We start from the raw sequence: 14312 nt of genomic DNA on the forward strand, positions 1-14312 counted from the left end.
TTTTCGAACCGAAAATTTCTGCTGAGTTTGGAAACTTAACAAACTCAAATCAGGTTGCTTAAGTACGCATACCCGTATGTATACTTAAGCTGGTTACTTTGTCAAATTGGTCAGTTCATGGACTTAAACATTTAAATCATAAGGAATGCAATCTTTGCAAACCATGACTATAATGTTCATGATTGATTCAAGAGAATCAAACCGGTTTGGCTTCAATTATGTTTTCTATAACAATTGAACAACTCTTTAACTAGTTTCATTTGAGTCATTTGAACTAGTTATGGTTGAGATGAATAAGGTTGATATGAGAGTAATCATATGGCTAACCTTGGTTAACTGTTTTTGAACCAACATGGTGTACACGTTTAGGTACGGTTACATAAACCTAAATGAGGGTACATTTCATTTGTGTGTAACAAGCTAAGTTCGATCTAACAGTTGAAAGATATTAGGTTGGTTGAATCAGGTTTTTCATCAAACGGTGATTATTGAATGCTTTGTTACAAAAGTAACTTGGATTGCAAACCCTGATTTGAAAACTATATAAAGGAGAACTCTACAAATAGGGAAACCTAATCCCCACACCTCCTGGGTGTTATTAGTTGCATAACTAGAGTCGATTCTCCTTTAACCTTAGGTTTCTTCTCGAGATCCTGTAGGTTAACGACTTGAAGACTTCATTAGGATTGTGAAGCCATACCCAACTATTATCTTTGTAGTTGTGTGATCTGATCTTGCTGTTTCTATCGTGTTAAGTACAATTGAAATAATTGGCTCGAGATTTTATATTTCCGATAGGCAAGATAGAAAAGTAATCACAAACACCTTCGTCTCATCGTTTGTGATTCCACAATAACTTGTTTCGCTAGTCGATTAAGTTTATTGCGAGGTGGTTGATAATACTAGGCTGTTCTTCGGGAATATAAGTCAGGTTTATCAATTGGTTCCTGTTCACCCTGATTTATCAAAACACGGAACAAAAACTCTTGGGTATTTTTGTGGGAGATAGATTTATTCAAACCTATAGATTTTTCTGCGTGAGACAGATTTGTCTATCAAGTCTTCGACTTTGGGTCGTAGCAACTCTTGGTTGTGGGTGAGATCAACTAAGGGAATCAAGTGCGTAGTATCTTGCTGGGATCAGAGACATAAGGAGCGCAACTGTACCTTGAATCAATGTGAGATTGATTAGGGTTCAACTACAGTCCAGTCCGAAGTTAATTGGTAGTATGCTAGTGTCTGTAGCGGCTTAATACAGTGTGGTGTTCAATCTGGACTAGGTCCCGTGGTTTTTCTGCATTTGCGGTTTCCTCGTTAACAAAATTCTGGTGTCTGTGTTATTTCTTTTCCGCATTATATTTTGTTATATAATTGAAATATCACAGGTTGTGCGTTAAGATCAATCAATTAGAATATCCAACCTTGGGTTATTGATTTATATTGATTGACACTTGAACATTGGTCTTTGGTACCGTTCAAGTACTTCCTTTTATATTCAATCTGGCTCGTAGATTTCTATTTGCTGATTACGGATTGAACTAACAGTTAGAGATATTAAACTCTTTGATATACTTTATTCTAGATTGAGTCTGACTGTCTAGTTGATTCTCTAGAAAGTGTATTGGAGTAAGTCCTCTCAGATTGTCAAACGAATTATTGGATGTGGTTGTTAGATCCCCCGCATTTTCAACCATTACATGTCCAATAAGAGTATCCGGATCATCGTGGTTGTGACAACCATTAGCATCTTTAAACATTTTCCACTCTTTACCTTCCCTACCGTCGGGCTTATAGAAGACAATCTTAAATGGGCATCCAATCTTCTTTGTATGGGTTCGGTAATTCCTCCTCTCCCACTTCCTTACATACTTATGATTCTTTCCCTTGTGACTCTTTTCTCCCCACCTCGCTCACAGATCATTTCGAATCGAATGGGCTTCACGCAACGGTTCTGAACTACCACACACATCTACTCTTTTGTCTTGTTAATAAGCCATTCCTTTGCCTCCGCCTTACTTCCAAATGACTAAATGCACATATAACAAAACAAACCTCGTAAGCATAAGCATTTAACATACATTATTTGAAGAAAAGAAAAGAGTAGTCATGAGTATAGCAAATCGTTTGCATAGTGTAGGGAAGTATCAAGCCTCAAATAATAATCGTCATCAACCGCTACAATGGCCTACGTACAAAACAATAAGTTAATTAGGTAATAATAATCGGACGCATGAGATGGTACCTTTCTACCGATTACGTAAGAATCGGAAGTCAGATACTAATATAGACTACCGATTATATAGTTGGAAAACTCTACGGTTCCTGGATAAAAAAAGTTGAATAATCAGAGGCATTGTTCTTTTCCAAACACCTGATTACATTAAAATCGGTAGATAAATTATTTTATCAACTACCGATTGTGAAATCTGAAGAATTAAAAAAAACTCAGTATTGTAGGAAGTTGATTTTAGGGCGACAACCAAAATCGTAGGTTTAAAATTTTTTCTAATCTACCGATTGTAAAATATGAAACAAACCAATTATTATAAGTTTGGAGAAAATTCGTATTTGGGGCGGCTTTGAAAATCGGTAGTTTCGTAAATTTGCAAAACTACCGATTATGAAAAATTAAAATTTCAAATCGGGGGTTTTTCATAATCGGAAGGATTATATGTACACGAAACTACCGAATGTAGATATTTGATGTCTCAGTACCCTATAATCGGTAGATATGGTACTCCATTATCTACCGATTCTGGGTAGTCCATGGCATTCAATCCATGCAGAAATCGAATTTTCTCGTTTAAAATCGCATACAAACACACACAACATGGGTATTAGAGTTTCTTAACACAATACATGTATGTTTGATCCATTATGAATTTCGATTTCGTGTGATTCTTCGCTTTCTTCCATGAAATCGTCGTCTAGGGTTTCCTCTCCACAAAAATTTGGATCATTCAACAAAAACCCCAAATCGTCTTTATCTAAACGACAGTGAACCTTCAGCGCTAAGTTCTTCACCTTCTTCATCATTCGCATCCATGTTTATTGTTGATTTAAGAAAAATGATTTTCTTCTGCTTCTTCTTCTGCTCTCTCCCACTAAAAACTAAAACGAAAACTAAATAACCAGAAATTTCCTAAAACTAAATATATAAAATTTAACTACGGATTACAACATTACCAACCGATTATAACATTACTAATAGGTAGCATTCTTTCCCCATAAACCTCTGATTGTGGTTTTCTTAACACATAAAATATGTTGATCAAATAAAATTACTGATTGTAGTATTATCTACCGTGTTGAGAGTATATTTGTCATTTCGAAAAATCAGAGATAAGGGATGGCTTCATTTTAGTTTTGGATGATCTTATTTTATCTTATTAGTTGTCCTTAAGTTTTTCGGGGTCATCCTTCCAATGATCACCGATTTGGTTCGAATTTTTAGTCCCAGTCCCAGCAGCGACCAAGTTTTTACTTTTGGAAAGGGTTACAAAAGTTGGTTAAGGTCAGTTTTGGGAAAATTTTGAAATCTCCCGATGTAAAGTGCTAGTTCAACACGTTTATAATCTAGGGTTTTTCCCTCTATTTTTCTACTTTCCTGATTTCATTTCTAATAATCGGTTTTCCCGTTTTTCCTCTTCTTCTTTCCCCACACTATTCTGTTAATTCAGATCAAACTTGTTTATCATCGCAATCTAGGGTTTTTCTTTTCTACTTTTACTTTCCTAAACTTCATTTCTGTTCTGGGTTTCTTCTTCTCCTCCTCCTCCCGCCGTTTGAGCTTAAATCCATAAATATTAATCACTATATAAATTGTTCTAAATTTTAGGTTTTTCATCCTTTCCAATAAGTTAACGATGATGCTCAGGAGTGGGAAACGTTTAATCAGCTACGATGAAGAACAGGACAAGAATAACATGGCAAAATTTACTAAAATCGATGATGATTCTTCTAGTCCACACGTTCCTGAAGAACTGATTATCGAAAACATTCTGATCAGATTACCAGCTCGGGATCTCTCCATATGCAGCTGCGTGTGTAAGTCATGGTACAATTCAATTCTTAAAGATCCAAGATTTGCTTCCTCTCATTTTGTTCAAAATAAAAACAGATTAAACCTAGTCTTCAGTCTCCTGAATGCAGTTATAAAAAAGTGGGATCAGGCTTACTTTTTTAGTTTAGACGAAGAAGAAAAGGATAAAGATGACAAATTTCTTCTTAATATTAACGGCCGTATCCTACTTAGGCGCAAATGAAATAGTAGGTTGTTGTAATGGTTTAGTTTGTATGAAAAGAGCGAGTAGCAGTACTCATGGTAGAGGTGTTATTAGTGTTGTTAACCCTACCAGAGGTGAAACATTTGGCCTTACCTATTTAACTCCTACCAGTACCGGAGGAGGACTCTGCATATATTTGTGTCATGGTTTTGGTTTGGATTCATTTTCAGAAGAATATAAGGCTGTGATTATTTATCCTACTACAACTTCAACACTATCCGGTGATCAGGAGTTTGTTTGCCTGGTCCTTACAATGGGAGGAACTTATGCACGGAGAAAGATAGTTATTGGTGCTGTTCAAATTTCACCACCACCAGGTTCTTCCTCTCCTTTCCCAAGTCCAATGGTAACAATAACATCCAGAGGTACAGCCGCCACCCTTTACGGGGGTTACCTTGTTTGGCGGATAACTAATACTACACCTAGCAACAATGATAAGATCGATATGCTGCTCTCGTTTGACATCCACAACGAGAAGATTCACTTCATTCGTCTACCAACTGAATGTAGTCCGACCCCGACGACGACAGTGGGAGATGATGACCAATGTTTAATAGTTGATCACCATCTTCTGGAGTTTAAAGGGTATCTTTGTGTTGCACGCTCTGAGAAGATAATGATACGCTACAACAGTCATTATCTGTGTCATGGTCAGAGTAGAAGCTCTTGTTGTGGTGGTTTTAAGGTTCATCTGTTTATATTGAAGGACAAGGTCAACCAAGTATGGATCAAGGGGGAGACTTTCGATCTTCAAATTAAGGAGGAAGACTTACTACCAGATCCCATAAGTTGTTATTTTGATACTACTAACACTACTAGTACTACCCCGCCTACCCGTATACTGAGTTTCTCTGATCAGCTGTTATTGTATTGGTTCGACGGGGATTATCTATTACTCTACAATCTGCAATTGAAACAGCTCAAGGTGGTGAAATGCTCCGGCTCAAGTAATGAGCAAAATCGTGATATTTTTGAAACTAAGATGAAAAAAGGGATCCGCCGAGGACGTCATATTGGTGATGATGATAATATTAATTCCCCGTACATGGATTATCAGCTGCAGGCCCAAGCGGAGAACATCCTTTCTCTGAAAACCTTCATTCCTGAAGGAGAAACTACTAAATTTAATACTTTCAATGATTTTCGACAGTCTCTCGAAAACGGAGGAAAAGTACCTGCAGGTTGGGTGAGTACACAGAGAGAATTAATACAAATCCATCCTTTCTATTAGTTAGTTCTGTCCTATCATTTCACTTCACCAATGGTAGTCAGTTTAGTGTCAAATTGTGAAAGTTTTTTCTTTTGTTCATTTATTTATGTAGTGTGAAACTTACTCTTGTATCTTTGGATTTTTGGTCTTTTGGCCTAGTAAATTATTTCTTCAATAATCTGTGATTTTTTTTTATTTGTAGCAACACTCAGTCATTTTGTTTTCGCATTCTGATAGTTCATTCAATTTGATGGTGATTGAGGGTGATGTTTTGGGGCCACTATTCAGTTCGATAGAGCTATTGAGTCGGATCCTCGCCAGAAGACATGTAAGGTCGTCTAATTTTCTCTACACAACTGTTTTACTACATTTACGATCCATACACTGGCTGATGTTCAGTTTTACATTAGTATATGTTATTAAATCTTTGTCATAGGGAACTTGCGTTATATTACCTAAGTGGGTAGTACTCCTTGAATGTTGTTTTCATTTCTTTAGGTGATCTCTCTGATTAGGTGTATCAAACATGGTGAAAGCTTGGTGTCTTTGTAGGTTTGAGGAAGGACCACGGCAGTTTCGCCTAGATGCTGCACAGAATCCTAATGGTGAAAGCTTGGTGTCTTTGTAGGTATGATGGACCAGAGCAGTTTTGCCTAGATGTTGCACAAAATCCTAACGACACAGGAGTCTGTATGGTGTTTCCTTTGTGAAGGTCAATTTTGTGGAGAAGATGAACCAAGAAAGAAATTCTTAGAGGTAAGTCAGTACGACTATATACTCTCCTGAAATGCTAAGAGTATGTTGCAATGCTCCAGTGACAAAAATGGGTACTCTGCTGATCAATGAAAAGGTGTAAACAGAAGCCCACTTTACAGAGTCCAGCATAGTGGAATAAACTTTCCCGAGAAAAAATGCACGAGTCTAATCTATCCTTGAACTCCCTTTTAAGTTTTAAAAGGCATACTCCATGACTGATGGCAGCTTTAGCTTCAACACTAATTTGATAGATCTTTCTTTTTCTTGCTAGACAGCCTTGAACGCTAGTACCTTATTAGTTTTTCGATCACGCTGAAACTCTATCTGTCATTGTTAATTTTATTTTCCCTGTGTAGTTCCTTAATTGTGATTCTTACTGTATCGTGCCAATTCTTTTTCTCGTGTTATGTTATTAGTGATAGCGTGTATTTCAATGTGTAGCTGTTAAAGGGATCTTCGATATTGAGAGCTAGAAACTGTCGAGGAAGAAAAAAAAATACAAGCTTTAAACCACGAGAAACTTACAGCTTTGACAGTTATGTTTCAGTGTGGGAAGCAACCGTGAAAGCTTTTCTGTTCATGTATCTTTCTGTGATTTCCCTTGAGTAAAGAAGAGTGCTATTTTGTTTATGTTTCAGTGTCGAAAAGAGAGTTCATGATGGTGGCGCAAAATCACATTAATTATCGCTTGCATACAATCAGCTACCTAACTCCGCCTATGTGGTCTTTTCTGCATAGCCTGTCCCAAGCCAGGATAAAGAAGGAGGGGGTCGTGATAGGCTTGGCAAGCCAAAGACTGAAATTTGGCCACTCTCTTATGAAATGAACCCATATATTACTTAAGTTTTTCTTTTTTGATTTCATAACTTTGAAATGGGTTTCATTTTCTAGCCTACCCTGACTTGTTTAGGACTAAAGGCTTGGTTGTTGTCGTTGCATATAATCAGCTATCTCTGTCAAAACGTCTTATGGGCTAGATTGGAGGTGCTAGATTAGCACTTGAGTGTTGCAATTCAAAAAAAAAGTGTGGCAAAAAAGTTAACACTAGTTCTCTCTCCTACCAGTTGCTAGAATGTGAACTAGCATGCTAGATAGTTACGCTGAATGATTCAACGCTTGAAAAAACACCTTTTCGTGGAATGGTTCAGCACTAAGAGATTTATTTTTGATCTGACGGTTGAGATTTAAAGCGCCGAACCATTCAGCGCTGACATGGACTGCTAATCTAGCTGCTAGATTAGCACTCCCATAAGACTTAGGAGGTAGTCCTGACTGCTAATCTAGCTGCTAGACTAGCACCCCATAAGACTTATTCTTAGTTCTACAGGAGTTTGATAACCATGGTATGCCATTTTTCCCTGTGTGTAGGTGTCACTAGTCCCGGTAATATCTGCATTTCCACACTATAAGCTAGGCCTAATTTGAATAATTGGTGCAAGAAGTTTATTTAAATTATTTCCATGTTTCTGTATTTCAGATATGCTTGCACTCAAAGCAGAGATTGAGAATATGAAACAGAAATTGTAACGTGTAAGGTATTAATTTGTTTTTTTCCACAAAGTGTTCGAGGTATTATTCGTTTGTTATTTTTTTATCCAATAGTGTGTTTTGATGTTAAAATGCCATGTTATGCATGTGTGGGTATACAGGTCTGGAATTGAATATGAGAAGAAGAACATGCACAAAACTTTGAGCATGGCCAGGCAATGAAACAGAATTTGATTGTAATATCTCGAGAGGTAGAAAAGTTAACAACGGAGCTGGCTGATGCTGAAAAGAGAGCACGAGCTTCTGCTGTTGTTGGTAACGCAGGTTGTCAAGCTTAAGAATATCTAACTAGAAAACTCCCTCAAAACTCAATAGGATGGAACTCCTATGTGTTTGTGGTTGTTTTCCAAGTCTTTAGTGCAATCAGGGTTTGCACAAATTTGGTGAATCCACCTAAAAGCATACGAGTGGTCTTGACCAGACCGAGCATTCTAATAGTTCCAACATCACCCTTTTGTCAATATGGATTAAAAGCTGTATATTGAAACAGACTACTGAGCATCATTTTTCTTTTTGCAGAATATTTGCACTACTGATGAAAAATCGCACTATCAAGGTCACCACCTTAAATACCAAGTGGAGTGTGTTCAAAAGACATTATGGCTTCATAAAACTAACCACACCTTCTTTTAGAGTACAAAAAGAGCAGCGATGGCGACATTTATGACAAGACATCGTGGCTTGCATATGTGACAGTTGCCCAGCCACTACCATGGCTGCTTGATATATGTAGTTTTGATAAAAGTGAATAATGATGTAATAAATCAAAACAAAACAAAAAATGAAAATACTAAAAGCACCCCTTTGTTAGAGTTATTCCCTCCCACCAACAGTATCCAATCCTATATCCCGGGGAAGATTCTAATGTCATAAATTCGGTTTATCCCAATCAATCCGTATAAGTAATTTACTCTTATTCTTCTTCTTGTTGAATAAATTATTCGACTTCGTTTTGTATTTGTCTATCTTTCGATAATACCCACGAGAAGAACATAACAAGAAAACACTTTCAACTTGAGTGTTCTTTTTTTGATCAGTTTCAACTTGACTGGTTGGTGAAGTTCAATCATTGATATTGGTGCAAGTAAGTTTCCCACAGTAATTTAATTCTCAGCTTAATTCCTGTTCAATCCCAGGGATGTTTGGAAATGATCATATTAATTACTATTCTGTTTTGATTCATTGCAGATTTTGATTGTGATGAAGTCCCACGGATTCATTTTTTTGTTAATTGTTACTCTTGGTTCTATGAGCTTTGGAGAAGCAGAGAAAAGAACACTTGGAGATCAGCCACTTTCAAAAATTGCTATTCATAAGGCAGTAGTTGCTCTTCACAGTTCAGCTTATGTTAAAGCTTCTCCTTCTATTCTTGGATCAAGGGTAAACAACCTCTCATTCATATTGTTTCTCTTTTGTATTTGGATCATTTTTCTTTATTTGTACTCTAACGCCTCGCCTTATGTCTCGCACCCAGACCACATAGGTGTCGCCTATACATACTTTTACTTAAAGTCGATACATGTTTGAATTCATTTATATCTCCTTGATTGCCACAGGGAGAGAATACTGAATGGGTGACTGTTCAGTTTAGCTCACCAAACCCTTCAAATGATGATTGGATTGGAGTCTTTTCTCCGGCTAATTTCAGGTAATATAATATTCACTTCCGAGCGTATTGCTCGTTTTCAAGAAGCCAAAAGAATTTCAATGGATTGCAATTTTAACTTGATAATAACTTATCTTGTGTTTTGATTGGTTTATTGTATTGTTGTTGCAAAATTTTCAGTGCTGCCACTTGTTCACCTGAAAATACTAGAGTGAATCCTCCATTTCTGTGCACATCACCTATTAAGGTTTGAGGGTTACTAACTTACTCACTTGTTTTTCTTTCTCTTGAATCTTCACAACATAATAACAAATGAAAACATGTAATGATACTTTTCCTTGAAGTGGAACAGGCAGTTTTGAATGTGAATGGTTGACATGTTATACTGTTTCTTGCAGTACCAATTTGCGAATTACTCCAGCCCAGACTACAAGAAAAGTGGGTCTGGAAAATTGAAATTACAATTGATCAACCAAAGGGGAGACTTTTCATTTGCACTTTTTTCAGGTGGCCTCACTAATGTAAGTTCACCTAATTTTCAGATTTTGGATCATTTGGCTCCTTCCCTAATGTGTATATGCATCGCCCATGTACCTATACTTTCATGTCTCCACGCTAATGTTCTTCAAATAAAAACAGTTGCTGATCTATGTTTTTTCCGTCTTTACCAGTTAATTTGACTCTAATCTCATTCCCAGTTAATTTGTTCTTGTGATAACAGCCAAAGTTGATCGCAGTCTCAAATGAAGTAGCTTTTCAGAATCCAAATGCACCTGTTTACCCACGTTTGGCCCAAGGGAAAGCTTGGAATGAAGTAAGTTCACTGTACGTTTAAAGTAACTGCGGTTTTTAGTTAACTTTGTGCACTTAATTGTCTGGAAAGACTGAAATACATTAGAATGTTATCCAAAGTCCAATCCCTGATTTCTCTAAAGAATTTTAAATATGTTCCGTCACTTGGTATTCAGATGACTGTAACTTGGACAAGTGGATATGGGATTAACAAAGCAGAACCATTTGTTGAATGGGGTCGACAAGGAGGAGAGAAGATGCGTACTCCCGCTGGAACATTGACATTCAGTCGTAAAAGCATGTGTGGTATGTAATCTTGTACCTCCGGTGATTTTTTTTTTTTGTTGCTAATTTGAAGTCCTGGAAACTTGTACGGTCGAACCTTGTAATAAAGATAAAAGTGTAATATTTCCACCTATCTTCATATGCAGGTGCACCAGCAAGAACTGTTGGGTGGCGGGATCCTGGTTTCATACACACAAGTTTTCTGAAGGAACTGTGGCCCAACTCAGTGTACGTTGGACACTTATTTTGTTTTTTTTAGTTCACTGTCAGACATTTCCTTAAGAGAAGCCGAATGAAATGATGCACTAGTAGTTGCCAACAAGAGCCTAGAAGGGAAATTGTACTGTGGTACCCACATCTTGTCTGCGATAACCTCAATAGAAATTAACATTAGTGAAGAAATAGCATATTTAAGTTTATGAAGTAATCTAATGGTTAAACGATGCACCAAACAACAAACAAATTGGTGGTGGCATGTTCCTTGGCACTTAAATATTGCATCTCGACCACCACCTCCATACTCTTTAAGTTACCATACCTTTTTTGTTCATAGGTAATTAGAATTTTCTTCGGCATGAGAACTAATTCAGTAACTAAGAAGGTAACTTGTGTTTTTAGTGCATAACTTTAGTTTTGTTTAATGCAGGTATTCATACAAGCTGGGGCATAAGTTGCTCAATGGTACTTTTGTTTGGAGTCAGGAATATAAATTCAGGGCATCTCCTTATCCTGGTCAGGACTCAGTACAGCGTGTCGTTATTTTTGGCGATATGGGAAAGGTTTGATCTCTCTTTCTATGCTTGCTTTTGAGATCCTAGTCAGTTAGTCCATTCAAAAGTAGGATGAAGAAACATAGGTTTTTGATGGTATACATTTTTGTTCAGGCTGAAGCTGATGGATCAAATGAATATAACAATTATCAGCCTGGTTCACTTAATAACACCAGAGAGATTATTCGGGACCTTAATAATACAGATATAGTTTTTCATATTGGAGATATATGTTATGCAAACGGTTACCTTTCACAGTGGGATCAGTTTACGTCACAGGTGGAGCCTATTACCTCGGTTGTTCCTTACATGGTCGCAAGGTTTGTCTTCCCGTTCTTCATATTCTTTTTTCGTTATGTGAGAGAATTCCATTTCCATATCTGTTTGATTTCATGTAGCGAGTAAATGATTATTCTTTGCAGTGGAAACCACGAAAGAGATTGGCCCGGAACAGGGTCCTTCTATGGGAATACAGATTCAGGTGGTGAATGTGGTGTGCCAGCTGAAACCATGTATTACGTTCCTGCAGATAACAGAGCTAAGTACTGGTAAAACATCTAACACCCATTCCATAACCTCGATGTGTGACATGATTACAATTTTGACCTCATCTGGAACTTGTCGTTTCCCCTTTTTCATTTTCTCTATAGGTATTCAACGGATTATGGAATGTTTAAGTTCTGCATAGCTGATACAGAACATGATTGGAGAGAGGGTACAGAGCAATACAAGTTCATTGAAGAGTGCTTCGCATCAGCTGATAGACAAAAACAACCATGGCTGATCTTTCTAGCACATAGAGTTCTTGGTTATTCTTCCGGTTCATGGTATGCCGAGCAAGGATCATTTGAAGAACCAATGGGAAGAGAGAGTCTCCAAAAACTCTGGCAGAAGTACAAAGTCGATATAGCAGTGTATGGCCATGTACACAACTACGAAAGGACATGTCCTGTGTACGAGGTAATAATAACCCACAATTTTATGGTTTGTAATTAGTTGATAATTGGTTGTTCGTGAACAAACTACAAACTACACATAACCGGGTAGTAAATTTGCTGCATGAGACTTCACTACAACTACATAAAAGTGGTTGTCACCAAACCATGCATTTCAAGTGGATCTAGTATCGCCTGTTATTCACCTAAGCTAAACACTAAACCGTATACTGAAAAACAAACAACTGATCTTTGTTCTTCTTTTGCAGAATATATGCACCACTAATGAGAGGTCACACTATCAGGGTCCTTTGAACGGAACCATTCACGTCGTTGCTGGTGGTGGAGGTGCTGGACTCGCGAAATTCACAACCCTAAAGACCAGGTGGAGTTTGTTCCAAGATTATGATTTTGGCTTCTTAAAACTAACAGCTTTTGACCATTCGAACCTTCTTTTCGAGTACAAAAAGAGCAGTGATGGAAACGTCTACGATTCTTTCACTATATCCCGAGATTACCGAGACATCTTGGCCTGCACAGTTGACAGTTGCCCAAGTATGACAATGGCCTCATGATATATGAAATGAAGTGCTTTTGGAATTCATGGGTTTGTTCAAATAGTATAAGCACCTTATTGTCAGATTTATTATTCCCACACAGTAGAGCAATAATGAATTAGATATCATTTTCACTGCACAAAATTGACTACTTTTTGAGCACTAAATCTTTGAGATCAAAGATTACACTTGTGAATATGATGTCAACAATTAAGGCAGTCGTTTGAGCAAGTCACATACAAACGTGTGAATTCAATTTCAACGCTCTAATTTGTTTATATTGTTTGTTAGTATTAGATTAAGTTGAGGATTTAGACCCCTCAGACGTGATCTCATTAACAATGAAAAATCAAAGAAAAAACTAGATAGAATCATGCAAATTCTAAGTTGAAATTTTTTGTTCGCTTTGATGTTTGTAGTTGGTAGTTGCTAAGTTGGTAATCTCAACAACCAATTAATATGTCTATTCATTGCTGCGGAGGGCGTAGTTAACAATGAAATTGTGACTTTAACATTTGAATGAAAATATATATCAAAGAAAATGTGAAAAATGACAAAGTTATTAGGATTGTGTTGGTTGGCTTCTGATTCAGAAAATACCTGGTCGCCCGCCAAGATAACGACCTTTTTAGTATGAAATTTTATGCGACATCGTGGCATCTCAATACTGGAAGGCGTCGAATGCACGTTGCATTTGCATAGATGTCCATTGTAACATTGTTAATAAACATAATTATAATCATAAATCATGTGTGTAGTACAAGGCAATTAATTTGTGGAGAAAGAGTCACTTCCGCGAAGGAAAATCAAAAGGGAATTTAAGATTTTCCATAAAAATTAATTCAAAAACATAGCAAAAATCATATACTTTTCACCATACTTGTTGATCAGGTTAATCGAGAAATTGTTTTATCTAGTTCCAGTCTTCCTCCTTATAGCTAGTTAAGTTTAGTTCTCCTATTCTTTTATTCTCTCCTATTATTTTGCTCTTTTTGTTATTCTATTCTTGTCTCTGTAAACACCAGTAACTATGTATTTAGTTTGAATACGAATCAAAGAAACAAAACTTAACACAGTTGTGTGTGAAACAAAATCCTATCTCAATATTTCAAAATGGTATACTAGAGCTAGGTTAGATTTTTTTTAGCATCTGTATCTCCATGACTATCAAAGGGGATCCTTCCCCTTCATCTCCCGACAAGGATTCAGGTATTCCTATCACCAGTCCTTACTATGATCATCATGCGGATAACCCTGCTTCTGTTTTCTTCACACCTGTTGGAAAATTGGCTTAAAACTAGAGGATGAAAACAAAACAGAAGAATGGTGTACCCCTGACTTCAAGGCTCTTTCGATTCTTTTAGACAATAATTCGACCTTTCCCAATTAACTTGGCGAGTACAACAGGTCTGTCGAATTATTCCTTTAGGATTCAATGAAGCCCTAACACCGTATCGAATTCAAGGATTGTACTTCCTTGACCCGACCAAGAACACGTTATATAAGGTTATGATGATGCTATTAGAGAAGAAGAAAACAAATTGATTTTGATGTGATTTCAAGAGAA

The 14312-nt window shown here is 37.0% G+C and overlaps 1 protein-coding gene across 3 annotated transcripts; it reads left to right on the forward strand.

Moving 5' to 3' along the window:
• The first annotated feature begins 3607 nt into the window (after nucleotides 1-3607).
• Nucleotides 3608-13023, forward strand: LOC113281813 (probable inactive purple acid phosphatase 1). 3 transcript variants are annotated; one of them, XM_026530678.1, is made up of 17 exons: nucleotides 3608-5472; nucleotides 5699-5829; nucleotides 6125-6252; nucleotides 7730-7787; nucleotides 7902-8884; nucleotides 8989-9180; nucleotides 9357-9448; nucleotides 9587-9653; nucleotides 9805-9927; nucleotides 10128-10220; nucleotides 10375-10504; nucleotides 10630-10711; nucleotides 11130-11262; nucleotides 11368-11573; nucleotides 11676-11801; nucleotides 11904-12213; nucleotides 12458-13023. In XM_026530678.1, exons 6-17 carry the CDS (start codon nucleotides 9001-9003, stop codon nucleotides 12761-12763), a joined length of 1848 nt encoding a protein of 615 aa, XP_026386463.1. In that variant the 5' UTR covers nucleotides 3608-5472; nucleotides 5699-5829; nucleotides 6125-6252; nucleotides 7730-7787; nucleotides 7902-8884; nucleotides 8989-9000; the 3' UTR covers nucleotides 12764-13023. The 3 variants fall into 3 exon arrangements, with proteins under 3 accessions (XP_026386463.1, XP_026386462.1, XP_026386464.1); XM_026530677.1 differs by having other exon boundaries at nucleotides 5734-5829; XM_026530679.1 differs by having other exon boundaries at nucleotides 5734-5824.
• Nucleotides 13024-14312: the final 1289 nt, after the last annotated feature.

The sequence above is a fragment of the Papaver somniferum genome, chromosome 5, assembly GCF_003573695.1.
Source record: "Papaver somniferum cultivar HN1 chromosome 5, ASM357369v1, whole genome shotgun sequence".
In the NCBI taxonomy this organism is placed as follows: Eukaryota; Viridiplantae; Streptophyta; class Magnoliopsida; order Ranunculales; family Papaveraceae; genus Papaver; species Papaver somniferum.

Excerpts from the sequence above, each read along its gene's own strand:
- LOC113281813 (XM_026530678.1), top strand. The coding sequence starts at position 9,001 with ATGAAGTCCCACGGATTCATTTTTTTGTTAATTGTTACTCTTGGTTCT. Across the intron at positions 9,928-10,127 it reads TTTCAGGTGGCCTCACTAAT|CCAAAGTTGATCGCAGTCTC; the intron begins GTAAGTTCACCT and ends TTGTGATAACAG. Across the intron at positions 11,802-11,903 it reads GATAACAGAGCTAAGTACTG|GTATTCAACGGATTATGGAA; the intron begins GTAAAACATCTA and ends TTTTCTCTATAG.